The sequence below is a fragment of the Leuresthes tenuis genome, unplaced genomic scaffold (genome assembly GCF_036924035.1).
Source record: "Leuresthes tenuis unplaced genomic scaffold, fLeuTen1.0.hap1 SCAF_8, whole genome shotgun sequence".
Lineage (NCBI taxonomy): Eukaryota > Metazoa > Chordata > Actinopteri > Atheriniformes > Atherinopsidae > Leuresthes > Leuresthes tenuis.
The window spans coordinates 15755541-15771581 of NW_027325362.1; the positions used below are offsets into that span (position 1 = coordinate 15755541).

At 37.7% G+C, this 16041-nt stretch overlaps 1 protein-coding gene across 1 annotated transcript; it reads right to left on the reverse strand.

Moving 5' to 3' along the window:
- Positions 1 to 8095: 8095 nt before the first annotated feature.
- cxcl12a (chemokine (C-X-C motif) ligand 12a (stromal cell-derived factor 1)) lies at positions 8096 to 14544 on the reverse strand. Its single transcript, XM_072391069.1, has 4 exons — positions 14403 to 14544; positions 12785 to 12902; positions 11734 to 11817; positions 8096 to 10169 (listed from the first exon to the last, which is right to left on the reverse strand). The coding sequence occupies exons 1-4, from the start codon at positions 14467 to 14469 to the stop codon at positions 10142 to 10144; spliced, it is 297 nt and encodes a 98-aa protein (XP_072247170.1). The 5' UTR covers positions 14470 to 14544; the 3' UTR covers positions 8096 to 10141.
- Positions 14545 to 16041: the final 1497 nt, after the last annotated feature.

Consider the following 16041-nt stretch of genomic DNA (forward strand, 5'->3'; position numbering starts at 1 on the left):
TGCAGTGGGGTGCACATGATGTAAATGTTATCATCAGAGGTTCTCTGCTTACAGTCTTGTACCCAACTTTTTTCTTTACTGAGCTGATGACTTGACTTGTTCACACATGCAGCAAACTTCTTTTTGTTAGTACACAAAGACATTGTTATAAGACCTACCACTTATTCGTGGGGCCTGCATTTGTCAGTGTGTGTCTCCACAAACAAGCTCTGTGACTACCATAGATGTTGGCACACAAACTTTGAAAACCCCCACTGCACCTCTATACCTCACAAACCAAACAAAACATGACAAATTTGACCAAAACACTCTTGTCACTTCATGTTTAGGTTCATGAAATGTTATCTGTTTAGGGTTCGAAAAAGAAAAGAGTCAGGTCTAAATATTTTCTTCATACTATATAACCACCATCATGGACACCATTTTGGTTGTTGCCATGGTTATTTGTAAATATAACACATTACACCAAAACTTTCTCATTTCTGGTTGGCTTTAGTAAATTATATGACTTGGTTAGGGTTACAAATCTATACCACTTGGGTAGGGTAAGAAAATAAGTCTCAATTAGTGCTAAAAAATACACTTTATACAGTGCAACTGTACCATCAGGAGCACCATTTTTACCTTTCAAATGCATTGGTTCTTATGACCACAAGAAGTATACTCTTTGGACATTTGACATTTAACATATCTGCTGGCATGAACAAATGCCACATGGGAACATTTTGGGGAGAAGGACACTCCATCAAGAATGACAGCAAGGTGCGATAGTCAGCTTGGAATGGGCAAAAAAAACCCTACATCTTGGAATCATTACCCAAACCAGATCTTTTTTTTATCACTGCTATGAAAAAGATTCAAGTATGTAATTTAAACCAAGAGTCAATTCTTCTTTTTCTGTGTTAAATGTTGTTGTAGGAGATATAAAGAGCAAACGTGAATTTTGTGATAAGCTATCCTGTTCAACACTGTCACCAGACTAATTTAAACAGCTACTTCCATTGTTGTCATAAAACAAGTATAAACACAACATATTCTATGAAATCTGTCACTGATGGAATACATGAAAGACCTTTTTGTCAGCTCTGATTCTTTTGTGTTAAGTTTTGTTTTGACATATATTAACCACGGCTTTCACTTTTGTGCCAGTGTTATTTTATTTGAAATTTCATTGCTGACATGTTGACAACAGTCATTTTCTTATTACCTCTTGATGGTTGGATGCAAGTAATAAAAACTCGGCTTGGGGCTTTTGGCAGAAACAAGCCGTGTGTAGAGCTAGCCATCAAAAGCAGGAGAATAATGGATGTCACAGCAAGAATGAATTCAACTCCAACAGCTCAGAGAGAACAGAGAGATTTGTCCACAACTGTGAAAATTACAGACCCCTTTTCAACAAGGGAGGGGCACCATTAGAATGCATATGGAGGCTGTGTGTTTATGTCAGTGAATGAGGCTGCTGATGTCAACATTGCTTCTGTTAGTTCAGCCTAGAAAAGCTGGCAACAAGTTTGTGAAAGCTAAATATGGCTGGCTGCTTGGTGGTAGTTTGTCGGATACACAGTCCATTTAGTAAGAATGTTGCCCTAATAAAAGGCATGAGAGCGGCAGATTACAGTGCAACTATAAACAATGTTTCTCATGGTGTTTCATTTAGTAAATTCTACTAAAAACTAAGTTATACATTTATGTGTGTGTATTAACTGCACTGATAAGCATGAGCATGATATACATTTGTTTCTTCCATCATTCCTTCATACATTTTGTATGTTAGCACATCAGAGGAGGCTTTCAAAACGATGCCATGATGCGCAAGAAAGCTTTGTTTCTCTTAATGAGACATAAACTACCCTGAATGTATGATTGCTGAATCGTTTTTTTTTTGTAATACTCACAGCTATTTTCTCTCTACATTTTTAGAATTCAGTAAAGCACTCGTTTTACTTTACTATCCTGCAATCTGCACTTTTTCATGTCTTTAATATAATGCATGTTAGTGTGTAAATAAAGTTTCTACTATCTCATTAATTAAGCTTTTGAATTATATGATGTCAAGGCATATTTTTTCCGAATCTCTGTCTTTCTCTCTCTCTATACACACACACACACACGTATATATGTATATATATATATATATATATGTGTGTGTGTGTGTTTGTGTGTGTAGTCTGTTAAATAATCATTAACCTTCATATAATCGAGTTTTTTCAGCTGTGTCAAGATAATTTAGCTTGTAATCAAGACTCCAGTTGCAGCTGTCACAGATTACTTTTTATCTCCCATAAATATGTTCCTTTTTATCATTTATCATTTGTGGTTTAGTTGAATGTTGATTTGTCTTGAGTTTAGACTTTAGAAAGGGAACTATCACTGGCTAATATTTGTGGTAAGTAGATTCACACTGCATATTTAATGTCAGTCTGGCAGAAACTGTGAACGACTAAATTCAGATTTGGGAAATTTTGGAAAGAACTCAGAGGGGGAAAACAGTCCACAGCTTCTTCCAGAGCCATGTGGGATCCATCTTTGTCATGGCCTACTTTTACTTTTTTTTTTTTGGCTTGCATTGCAGTGTTGTAATACTAAAGTTCATCACTCATTCTTTTAACTCAACGTGGACAGTATGAGCTGTACAACCTGGACTTGTGGGAAGAACACCCAGTGAGAAGCACTGCTATCCATTTTTTTTTACAGAACTAAAATAAATTTTAATAATAATTTTGCTCTTTTTTTTTTTCTCTTAGAAATAGTTCGTTTAATTTATGAGCAGTAGTCAAACTTCATTCCTCTTTTTCTTGAGCAGCAATAAACACATAACATATAGGACCTTCTTTATATTGTGTAATTAATACCAGATTGCGAAAGAATTCTCGTCAGTCTGGGTATCAAAATGCCTTTCTTCGATGTTCTTTGATGTGTTTTATGTAAACTGCAACAGACAACTTGTTTGTCTATGAGGTTGTGTTTTCTTATAGCCTTTTTTTTATAACAATAGATGTGCTTCCAGGAAGGCCTCATTAAGTTAGCCAGATGGATGGAAATAGATTCAGCAGGCCGACTGCAAGGTGGATGGTCTAAATTTTTCTTCTTAATCAACACTGTTGCTTCACGGTTTGTTTGGTGAACCTTCTGTGGTTTCCGACTTGTTGAGTTTATGGCACTCAACAGCAGGCTGAGAAAGACAAGAGATGAAGTTGAAATTGGGCTCTGTGATTTGAGGACAGATGTGAAGTTTGGTTTGGGTGTTGCTCTTAAAACAAAGATGGTACGGATTTGTTATATTGGTTCAGTGACAGAAAAAGACTGGCAAGGCCAATGATATGAATGAAAGTGGAAATACTATTCCAGTGTTTTTCTCTCTAAAGCATTCGGTTTTGATGTTGTTCTCGCCGAGCTGTACTGTGAACACTGATTTCACCCTTTAATGTCCAGATCTATCGTTTGGCACATTTTAATCACAATATCTTAAAAATTTGTCGAAAAACTCCTGACATAACCATTTCAACGGGCTTAGGTTTGCAGGCCGAATACATTTAAACAAAAAAAGCGCCTTTTAAACAGCTCATAGCTTAAAAAAACATATCTGATTCTTGACTCAAGGAATTGAAAAAAAAAATAATCAAACAAACCATTTTCCATTGTTTTTTTTTTCCCTCAGTGCATACAAGACTGACTGTTCATCAATTAATTGTTTTCCTCTTTGAATTATACAGTTATTGTCAGTGCTGTCAAACATCATTGATATACTGGAAGTTTGCAGAGAACCAGAACGCTGGACAAAAAATAAACCAAAACACTCACTCAAATCAATCATCTAAAATCTTCTCAAAATAAGCTTCACTTAAAAAAAAGACGTTTGTACTTACGTTAAATATGCCTGCCACCAAGTCATATTTTCTGAAAAGCATGTAGTACTTTTGAAAAACAGAATTCTCAGATGGTCAAGCTCTTTTAAATAACCTCTGTCAGCTCAAAGCAACACAACTAACCAGCTACCTAATGAAATAAAGATGATGCAAAATATTTGTGGGGTATCACTTACAACAAAATGCCATTCAGATGTATTGTGGGTAAAACTGTTGTTTGTTCACTTTGTTTCTACCAAATTAAATTGTCTGAGGGGAACAATGTTGGTAGATGGTATTAGCCATCAGACCTCCCTGTCTTCACATATGGACAGCATGCTCGGGCACTGAGTCACACTGCAAGGAAACAGAAGGGTCTCTATAATATAATACTCACCCTCATGGATTAAAAGAAAAAAATCTGTGGCACTGAAGATGAGACAAGTACAGTATAGTGGCTTCATCTCAAGATAATGTCATAATTGTTTCTTTTTTCCGATGGTTAGTCACATCCTTTATGGTCTTCAAGTTCCCTCTCTTTGAGCCAAAGAAGCTCAAGAGGCTCTCAGGGTGTCACATGGCATCCATAGCCTCTTACAGGCAAATATTCAACACGCCATTCATCTATAGATCCGCCATTGATGATGTGGGCGATAATCCTGAAAGGAATGGAGATGAAGGGAAACCCAGTGTGTGATATGTGGGTGAACTTTAAAGTTGGTGGTGTTGCGGCTTCTTTAGGCCCCACAGACAGAGGCCTCCTACTGTCCCCTGAGTGTGTGAGTCCTTTGTGTCTCACCCATACCTAACATTCAGTGTTCAGCAGGTTTCTTATTGGTTTGAAAACAGACTCACACTGAAGGAGTTTAGTCCATAGCTGGTGTTGTTATATAGAGAGAAGGCCCCACATTCAAGCAAACATCTGTGTGGAGATGGATGGTGTTGGCACTCATAACCTTGGTAATATTAGCACATGAAAGGTAGAGAGACTGCAGGAGGGCCACTTTAACCACTCATAGGGGCCCCTATATTAGCCCCCCATTCATTCGCAAACAGACACACACATGACGCTGCTGTTACATGTTGCATGTTGGTCACTTTCAACATCCGCTGCAGTTGCTCACTCCTTGAAGAAGTTCAGCTGAGTAATTTTGTCATAATTGTGATTAATGTACTGCTGGGTCACTGGCAGTGTTAGTGCATTTCACAACACTCAGCACCCCCCTTTACACAATCAACAGGTCATTTACAAATCATTACTCGAGTCGTGGAAATGTGCAAGAAGTCATCTGATACTAGAACAGCCACAGCTCTTCTAATGTTTCCCTTTGGGAGCATGAGCTTGGTGCACACAGTGCCCCAGGACAGTGGCCTGGTCTGGGGCAGGGGGGTAAATAACAACTGAAGAAAAGAGGAAGGAGGCTGAGATAGAGCAGGGACTGCAGTTACACACTTTCCAGTTAAAAATCTCTCTGACATTCAAAGTCATTTTAAAAAACTTTCTCAACAGAAATCACAGGAAAAAGTTATTTGCTGCACTGCTGAAGGACGGGTAACATCTGCTTTTCCTACTATTATCCAGCACAAAAGGGCATCCTATCAGAGAGAAGACTGCAGACACTACTAACTGCAGGTTGTGTAAATACAAAAGGCTGAGTTTGTTGATTCAGAATTGATGGAATAATTTAAGAGACATGATAAAAATATATATTTCAGATGTTTCAGACTACAGATGTGAAATAATGTACGTAGTCTTCAGACTGTGCTCAGAGTGAAACTGTTTCCATATCTTAAATTTTAAATAATATAGTTTTCTCGTGACTTTTTCCATTGCACCCTTTCAAGGTTTAAGTGGGGTGCAAAGAATTTTTGGAGACAAATTTTGAGCATGAGAAAACGAAAGATCAATCCCACATGACAGTGTCTGCCCCTCAGTAGCTGACCTTATGCTCTGACCTAATTGGAGAGGGGGTGAAACAGAAAATGTCAAAGTTGCCTTTGGGAAATCAAAAGTAAATGCAAAAACAAGACATTCCTACCTGAAGAAAATGTTTACAAAACACAAAAGAAAAAGATATTGCCCACAAGTCCAGCAGCACATCACATATTTTCATGAATATGCCTTTTTTTTTCAGATGTCAATTTCGCATGGTTTATATCTTTTCATGGAGTGAAAGCAGGCAAGTCAGACTTTCAGTTGGCAACAACTAAAGAGCAGCAGATCAGAGTGATCACATATCCTTGAATTTTATCTGTTCAAACATTTCACAGCTGCTCAGTAGTGACCTGACAGTAATCCCCAAAGCATTATCGCTGAATTATTCCCTCTACTTTTCCTTTTACAAGTCCCAGAGATGAAGCAGTGTCTTTCATTTATTCAAAAGATTGATTATTAGAAGGGCTTTTAAATTGATGTATGTAACAGTCAGATGTACAGATTAGGAGTAAAGTTAATGTCTTGATGCAGAGTTGTACAATGACATCATACTCACATGAGTATACACTGATCATACATACCAATGCAAATACACACCTTAATTATTATACATGTGTGTCTGTTATGAAAAGCAGGTACGAGCTGGAAGAGTCGTGTTCTGTGGGACCCTCTTGAAGTGGCTCTCTGTGACCCCTCACACACATGTACATGCAAACATGATTTTTACATTCTAATGCTTTACATTCATGATGAATAACCGCTAAGTGGAGTTTCATTGGCTGCACATCTGGGAGCCCTTACAGCTAAAGATGGAGGGAACATGTATCGAAAGTTAAATGAGCACAGGCACTCAGCACATCCCTTATTGCTGTCATTACTTTCACATCACATGACACATCTTTATTCATCTATCAAGGTGTCAGTTTTTCTTCTGACATTGTGGTGGGACGTGGAACCCCAACAGAGATTTGAAGGCAATGTATTATATGAATTTCATATGTCTTTTCTTCTCTTGTGCATTCCTCAGCCATTGAGCAAACCATAAATGTCTTGGCTCATGTCGAGGTAATGAGTGTCTGCCTGTTTTTTGGTTTTTCAATATATTTTCAGAAAATTTCACAATTTTGTCAATCTGGGAACCCATTCATCTGAGATTCAATCTGGGAACCCTATTGTCTCATGACTTTGCCTCTGGTAATAACATAGTTGCAGTGCTGATATCTGGCTTCCGGACTAGTCTGGATAACAGATATCAAGGCCAAAACTGTAAACATAAGTAAATGCATTTTTAAAAGCAAAACAAGCGCTAAGTTGTTGTTGTTTAGCTGTTGCAACAGCTAAAGGTTTTGAAATGGTCTAAGCCAGTGTATTTTGTCTTTTTTTCCTCTCTACATGATGTTTTACTGGATGCTACCAAACCCACTCACATAATGGTCAAACTAAAAATACAAGCCAGTTTACTTCAAGAAGCAAAATCATGTCCATTTTGAACAGAATTGGCATATTTACATAATGCAAATATCTGTTTATATAAATATATTCGAATGATAAAACACAGCCTTTAATTCCCTCTCAAAGTGAGTTCTGCATTGGGACAGTTTCTCTTTTTTGTGACTTTTTTTTTTTTAATCTACAAAGTTGTAGCAGGTCACGGATGATTATATCTGTAGTATGTGCATGTTGGTGACGGATATGTGAAAAAGACAGAGTGCAGATCCGCAGTGTGTTTATTTGGGCATGTTGCCCAACTCGGCTCAAGTACCAACACGGCAGTCGGGAAGATCAGTGATGTTTATCTTTCAATTATTCTTATGATCACGATGTTCTGTTCCAGTTCAGCAAACCCAATGTGCAGATGCATTAATACTTTAATACATCTCATTTACTTTCTATAGCCTCTTGTTTAACAAAGACTTTGCTACAGAGAGCTCTTTATATGTTTGCTTTAGCTGTTTTGTTTCTCAGATACAACACTTTTATATAATCAATTAACTTTATAAGCTATATGTAATATTCTGAGGATTTTTTTTGTTCCCCCCAACATACACAGTTTCCATCTAATGTGCATATAAAATGTAAAGTTAAACCTTTTACATCCCCTTTTTTCTTACTCCAGGCTTCATGGCACCATTTACAGCACCTGCATACTTTAACTCATGGGTGTTGGCACCAGCCCCAAGAAAACACTGAGTTATTATCAACTATTATGAATACCTGCGTGCAATTAAACATTTTGTTCTTGTACATGTTGCTCTGCAGCATGCACAGATCAGTCAGCAATAATGTCGTCATGTAAGATAAACCAAGATACTGATGATTTATTTGTCTTAAAACATTTAATTGAAGTAGTCAGTGAACAAATATCTTTAAATGGTCTGCTTATTGAATACAAATGTAAAATATGAGTATCTGTTCCCTCTATAGTTGAATAAAGACAAAGACAAGCTGCCTACTCTTCACATTAATGTTTCTAACTTGCAGACTCCAGCGGTGAAATCCGTTATCGCAGTCACTTAATGCAGAGATTACATCTGATCATTTTCCATTCTTGACTGTTACACCAGAGCTACTGTCCTACTGTGCACCGCTTCAACTGGATTTCAAAGCTAATCAGCTGCATAATGGGCTGCAACTCACATCCCTTTATCTCTCTCTGATGTTTAAATCAGCATACCACTTACTTTACCACAATGATCTGCCTGCCATAATGCCCTTAGAGAAGTTAAAAGTTCATCCCTTTTAGCTCTAATGTTTTCCTAATAGCTGCTTGTTGAGTTAATAGTTAAATAGCAGGCAGGATCATTGTCCTTGCCTTTAATTTGCCCTTGTGAGTAAAGCCAAACACATGTTCTCACATGAAAGGCTTATGTTTACCCTCTGACCTCCTAGTACAGTAAGATTACAGCAGCTGCATGTTGGCCCTGGCAAAGCTTGCTTTACAGTGATTTAAGGAGTACAAGTATGATTAAGTGTGATTAAAAAAAGGCTTATAATATGTACTAGGAAATATGTAAAGCACACATTAAAACTGTAACATTTTTAAGAGTTCCCTTTTCCCTTTTTGTTAACTCACCAGCTGAATACAAGTTTCACAAAAAAAAAATATTGGATGGCTCAGTTGTGAGAGTAAAGTTCCTTCATATAAATGTTTGGATTTAATATATAAATGCAGAAGAGTACAAAAATAAAACATTTGTATAGCATTAATTTTACACATGAGAAGGAGATGTACATGAACTCATGTATAGATCTCCAGATTTAAACAGTTAACTGCAGCTACAGATTCAGTGATCACTAAGAAGAAACAGAACAGAAACAGAACGATAATAAACACAAAAAGCACAACATAAGAAGAAAAATAATGATCAGACTTAGTGAGTAACTTGCTGTGATCGCATGAATACATCAGATATAAAGTGCATTACTATCTGCATGACAGTCGTAGGTAGTCACATCCATCCACACCTAAAAATTGTCAGTTTTGGCACTACTTTCTCTGCAGCTAACAGTGGTACACTCTGTGTTAATTGTGGATGTGGAAACAGCTGTCCAAATTGTTGTGCACCCTTCTTTTAAATGTCCATTCAAACAAGTGAAACTGATACAAAGTTGTGAATGTTGTGTGTCAGGGTTTTTTCTCCCCCTCTTCTTCTCTTCCAGTAAGTTTTAAATTATTTGTTGCCAAATTAAAACTTCTTGGGAACCAGATGTTCAGCTTTTTGTAATGATTTAAAAAGTACACACCAGTGACTCCGGGTCACATAATCACAGCCACAGCTCAGCTCAGGAAATGCTCAAGCTCTTTTGGCATCCTAATTTCCATCACAAAAACATTGTAATTGCCATTTTTATTAGAATCTTGTGCACATCTTATGTTCAGTCTGGGGTAGCTGGCACCCAGTGAAATTCCTTGGTGCCAATTAACTCGAACCTAACTTCTTTTTTAGGGAAGAAACGACTCATTGTTCATCATTTTGGACAATTTTAAAACAGTGACGACAAGGATAAACAGATCTGCAGCTCAGCAGACCAAAGTCTCATTCTTAAAAAAGGGTTGTAAATTCATGTTCATTGCGGACAGACACATTTTCCCTGTTAACAAAGTAGTTCACTCACAGATGTAATGGCACTTTGCATTAATAATATTTGCTATAAGTGTTGGGAGTGGTGATGGTGAAGACGGTGGTAGGACAGATGGGCTGGAGTTCATGGTGAAGAGTTCTGGGTTCATTCCATGCAAAAGGCTGCAGCAGAATAGCGGGGATAAGTGCTGTTCAACATACCAGATGATCTCAAGTTACATATCTGTGATGGCGGTCCAAATCCTCAGTGATGGCTCAGGAGGATCTCTGCAGGCTTTTTAGTTGCCCTGTTTGGATTTCTTCATCCTAGAAAGCAAATTGGATTTAGAAGATGAAATTGGATATGGATACAACACTGTTGGAACAACTCATTAGAGGAATAACTTTGGCAAAGTATCAATATGGACCAACATCAAGATGCTAACCTGTTACAAGTAAACATCGTTTTGAAAATGAGCAAGTATTTGTTTAAGTACAAATTCAGAAAACATCTCACTCCAGGAAAGCAGCTGCATCCCATTTACAGGGCCAAAATGTTGTTATCCAGTAATTATGAGCTTAACTTCAACCCTATTAGATTTAATTTTAATTTTCCATTCTGATTTGATTCATTCCATGTTCAAAAAAGCATTTATGGAGAACATTAATTTGCGAGTGGTATATGCATAGCTCTGCATGAACTGTGTACATTATACCAGCATAAACATTTGAACATGGGTGGGCTGCTTATTTGTTGACACTTTGGAATAACGCTTGGCCGCATTTAAATTTATATAAAAAAGGTAATCACAGTTATGTTTACAAGACTAAATCTGAGCACATAGCACTGGTTAGGACTATGTGCATTTCTACACATTGTAAAACAGTTTATCCTTTGGCCGTATGTGTAATTGGAAACACATTAGGTCTAGACCCATTGTAAATGAGCACCATCTACTCTCTACACGGGCTGTTTTGTTATGCAGAGGGATGTTCACACCTCAGCAGGCCAAAGACTCCACGATCATCCTCAGACAGACAGTCTGACTGCGCTAACACTGCAGGACCGTTACCCTCTGGGTGGATCAGTCACTTGGTATTGGGCAAATTCTGGTTTGATGGAGGGCTGAGTTTTTATTTTTTTAATCCCATTTTCTGCATTTTAAAATTCTTTTGCCAGTTTATTTCAGTTTTTGTAAACATATAACGACAACTTGCTTCTCTAAACTTAATAGTGACATTCTATTTTTTTTAGCAAACAGCCAACTTTCTCAATGCAGGAAGGAGAGAGTCATTGTTGGCAGTGGCTTGAAGCCCCTGAAGTCTCAGTTTGACTTTACAATGAATAGAGATTGCCAAGTTGCTGTATTAATGACAACCTAACTGGCAAAAAAACAAAGCTACATTATTAAGTTCCACAGTTTCTCTTCTTTTTTTTTTTTTACAATATTGTAAAGGTAAATCTTCTTATTAACATAACATCAAAATCCCTACACAGTAAACAGCAAGCATACAATAAATCTGTATTTTATCAATAACTTGTATGAACAGTGACATAAATGAACCCACAGCAGCAGTTAAGATCAGAATAAATGCCTTTTTAAGGTTGGTGCATCATCCCACATGAAGTGGAATTAGTCTCAACTCCCACTTGGTCATGTAGCTGCATGTTTAGAATTTGGGCTCCAGCATAAATTGGGCAATACAGCACTGTCTCTCCCACACAAGGATATTGGTAGATGTCCAAATGCGGATTTGTTCTTTTGCATTCATGCATTCTGTTCTTTAAAATTTCTATAGAGTGGAAGCGATTTCACAGTGCGCCAAATGAGTTACAGATTTAAGCCTGATACCAGCTAACAGAGTCATGTATTGTCTCATTGGAACTCACTTGTTGATAGCATTCCTCAGGTACTGCTGCAGCCACCGAATCTCTGGGTTCACACACACCTCTTTGTTTGTCTTCAGCTTGGCACTGATTGGAAAAAAGGAAAATATTTCAGTACAAACCAAAGCTAAATATTAAATAGTTAATTCTGCAAATTCAGGGTCACTTGATGTTCTGACAATGATCAGATAGACTGAATTAATACTGTCTTGCTAGTTTTATACAAGCAAAAATGTTTTGTTTTTTCTCAAAAAGAGGTTTTGACAGTAATTTTTAAATAACCAATTACTCCTCTAAAGCAATTCTAAAGATATCACCCTTTAGTTTCATAGTTTACGCTTAATTGATATAGCTGGTAATCTTTCATTACACTATGTAACCCCAACCCAAACGCTGAGCTACAGTTTTCTTTCAAATCTGCAATAAATCTGCGGTTATCAAAATAAAGGGTTAAAAATTGGTCAAATGTCTGAGTGGGAAAGCAAGTCTCCTTTCATGCCTGCATCTTGCTCTTGAGTGATGACATGAAATAATTTCTGTCAGTCTGTGCCTTTGTGAGATCTGCCAACTTTATTTTCCTCTCTTGGCGTGGAACTGTTGATGCTGTTCTCCTTCTCATAAGTAAACCATCTTCTGTTGTTAAGCACTATCCTCTGTGACTTTTCTCCACACAACATGAAATAATGATATGGACCAGAACCAAATGCTGTAAGCAGTGTATGAGGAGCATACACAGTTACAAAAGAAAAGATTATTGTTCTCCTGTTGAAAAGTAAACTGCATCCCCCTCTTTTTCAAATTCAGTCGTACTTAATCGGACCACTTCCTGCGGATGCATCAGTGGAGCCAATTGTAAAAACGCCTTGTTTTCTGTGTATATGTGAGTGAGTGACAGCGGGGTGTGGGTGTACATATGTATGCGCAGCTCTTTTCTCTGGCCTGTCACCACTCGGAGATTGATGGTGAGAAATGTCTAACTGGTAGGAAACCTGTTTAAGAGTTTTTAGGAGTGTGAAAGAAAACGTGCTGTCTGAAAAAAAGCAACAACACTCACATCACTTGGAAGGGGCAGTTAGGCGTGTGGATGAACCGGAGCTCTCGGATGTAGCCTCGTGGGACGTTGTTGGTTGTGGAACGACAGTAGCATCGCTCCACCAGACTGATGGGTTTTGCTGTAGAAGCAAAGAAAAAAGAAGTTGCTGTTGAAACTCACAGCAAAGCTTGTTTTCAACAAGCATTAAAACGTTTTACATTACACAAATGATGCCCTCTGAAATTCAGAGATTACATGGGTTCTGTTAAAGAGAAATGAAAATAAACATTTGTCAAGTAAACTCAATGATTTACAACATCTTCTTTAACCGATCAACAAGTTGAAGCATGCATTCGGGCCTCTACAAACTGAAAAAAACGACAGCTCGTGCACTGTACTCTGGATTTGCAGCTCAAGTTTTACACCCATCCATCAACTGCATCATCCACTTGTCTCTTGCAGGGTCATGAAGCCTGCATTTAGACCAGCTTTCTGTATAAAAAAAAATCCTGTTTAACCCGCATAGATTCTTATTTTGATTCCCAACAGAACACACACAGAGGAAGGTGATAATCAGGACTTGTAGACTCACATTGAACACTGAACTCTTTTTGTCAGTATAAGGGTGCACTGTGTGGTCTTTACATTTCATAATGGATGTTCATACTTTCCATTATAGTCTCGGCTCTGGGGGTTTGCACACAGAGAATTAATTAACGTTGGAAAATAAATAGCATTTTTCTCTTTTTCTTGAAACTTTCTCAACAAAGTGCACATATAAGCAGGTGAACTGTAGAAAAATACAAGAAAAGATATAGTATCCGCTCAGTGGTTGTGATTTTAGAATGAATACAGCAAGTTCAGCTGTTTTTGTCTTTCTTGTCAGTAAATAATTCTAAAACCAACTCGACAGCAACGGCCCTCACAACAGATGGTGAGACATGCCTCTGCAGATTAAACCCCAATGCAAATTGTTTTTACACCTGATCTAACGGTATTAACATGATAAAGGGCGCAACAGCCCCAAGTTGGGCCACCGATGACGCCACGTAGACAAGCACAAATCTCGTAATGCCTAACTTGTGCGTAATTAAAGGAAAACAAAGGCAGAACAAATGTTGATCAGTGATCCGACAGGGACTCTCTTCTACACCCAAGAGCCACATATGCAGCCTATAGGCGCTTTACGCACGGCGAAAAAGTAGATTTCCCCACTGCAGCCAAAGCTCAAGCACGCATTAAATTAAGTTAACTTTGATATTTAAAAAAATGATGAAAATAGTCAGATTTATGCTGCTTTTAGGCCACATTTCCAGTTTAACTGTGCCTTAATGGAAATGATTATGTGGAAGAAATCGCCGAGTATTAATTAGCAAAAAATAGCAAGAAAATAGCCTGCAAAGCTGTGCATCCAATTATAAAATTCGTGATTAAATGTCATGAATAACATCACAATAATTGATCTCGGTTACGATGCACAAAAACAACATAAATAAACATTGAGTTACTTTGTTAATTTGTCCCTTTTTTTCTACATTGTCCTGTTCTTTATTTTTTATTTTTTAACTCCACATGATCTGATGTGACAGACAAAATCTAACCCGTGTCACAACATCGCAAACCAGAAAAAAATCCATACCTTGGGATGGAGGTGCATATATCAGCATAGTGAGCGCAGCCACGACTGCCAGCAGCTTCATATCCATTTTGCGTAAAAATCTCTTTGATCCGCTTCCTCACAGAGTAAAGTCCAGAGGAGTTGTGACGGATGGGACGCCGGCGAAGTGTTATAAATTACGCACCAAAGTCAAGTTGTGTAGACGGATTAAGGAAAGGACTTCCGGTAGAAAAAGTAAAAGCCTCAAAGGCACACGCGTCATAATTTCGGACAGTAATCATGTGATAACGGATTAAATTACAACATTAGACAATGTTTTACAACTCTGTTATTTTTCTTGCTTTTATTTTGCAGGAACATGTTCGTCTTTCCTCTTGGGTAGATTTTACTCAAGCCACCAAATCACGCACCAGGGAGGACACGATGCCCACTCCTCATGTGCGCTTGTCAACAAAAAGCAGACCCTCCCAGAACCCCCCCTGAAAATCAGCTGATAACTTTTTCCTCGGGTTTGCATTTATTTAGTTGGGTTTACGACACGTACAAGGGGCCTTTCTGGAAATGTGCTCAGTATTATTCATGGTTTGTCTACTAAAGAATTTGGCCCAAATGGACAAAAAATATTTCAAGCGTAATTAGAGAGGATTTACTTTCTCTTTACTTTCTCTTATGAAGTGTGAAGTTTTCTGTTACTTTGATAGTTCCCGACAGTAAATCAAAAGCGTTGTACAAACACCTCCCAGCTTGAGTTTGAAAATCAGCAAAGTTGTTCTCTGTTTAGAATAATTCTTAAACAATTGCTTTTGTTCTGCCCTGCTTAAAAAATTAATTGTGTTCCTGTGTGTCGACGCACACACCCTGTGTTTTAGGCTATCAATTAATGGAGCATTTAATGGAATACAGATGTGAGTCAGTCTTCAGACGTTCGGCTTTCATCAAACACTGAAGTGTGTATGTGTGTGTGTGAATATCACACAAATGAATGTGAACCTTCGGGATGTTTTCATATGAGAGATCATGTAAGATGTGCATTCTTTAAATGCTAGCTTATGTGTTAATTCCTGGAACAACTTCTTTTCTCTTTTTTTTTTACTACTAAATGTCGATCAACAATGAAAATATAGCCTGAAAGCCTTCACTCAGAGGTCGCAAGTGCTTTTATTTACACAGACTGTTTTGCTACATTTCTGTCTGACTCTCCGAGCAACATGAATGATGTGAATAAATTGCTGGTTTTTGTATTTTCTATTCTCTCTTTTTTTCAGTGATTGGAGACATATCCTCTCGTCACGCAACTGTGGGAAAGCAAGCCACCTGCTGACAGCACGCTTATCATGAAAATGTGTGTGGAGTAAAAAAGGGTGCTTCAAGTATAAATGTTTTATACTTGGGATTTACTGAATCTTTATGTACAAATCTTCTTTTATGTTAGTTTTTGCACAGCATCAGACTAGTGTCTTGAGTGTTAATATAGATAAAAGCTGTTAATGACGAAGTGCCTTGTACAGCAATATCTTATATAAATGTTGGTTCATGATTTGATATCAATGTAAACGGTCTGTGTTTTGGATATTAAACGGTTGTTATAGAAGTAACCATGGAGACAGACTGAAGGAGACGCACACAGGGTGAAATCACTTGACAGCTGAAAGGACGTATT

What these genes read in the sequence shown, in the direction of transcription:
- cxcl12a (XM_072391069.1), bottom strand. Translation starts at nt 14,469, where the DNA reads ATGGATATGAAGCTGCTGGCAGTCGTGGCTGCGCTCACTATGCTGATA. An exon ending in ATATGCACCTCCATCCCAAG is followed by an intron (nt 12,903 to 14,402) that starts GTATGGATTTTT and finishes TTGCTTCTACAG; the next exon opens with CAAAACCCATCAGTCTGGTG. An exon ending in AACTGCCCCTTCCAAGTGAT is followed by an intron (nt 11,818 to 12,784) that starts GTGAGTGTTGTT and finishes TTTTCCAATCAG; the next exon opens with TGCCAAGCTGAAGACAAACA.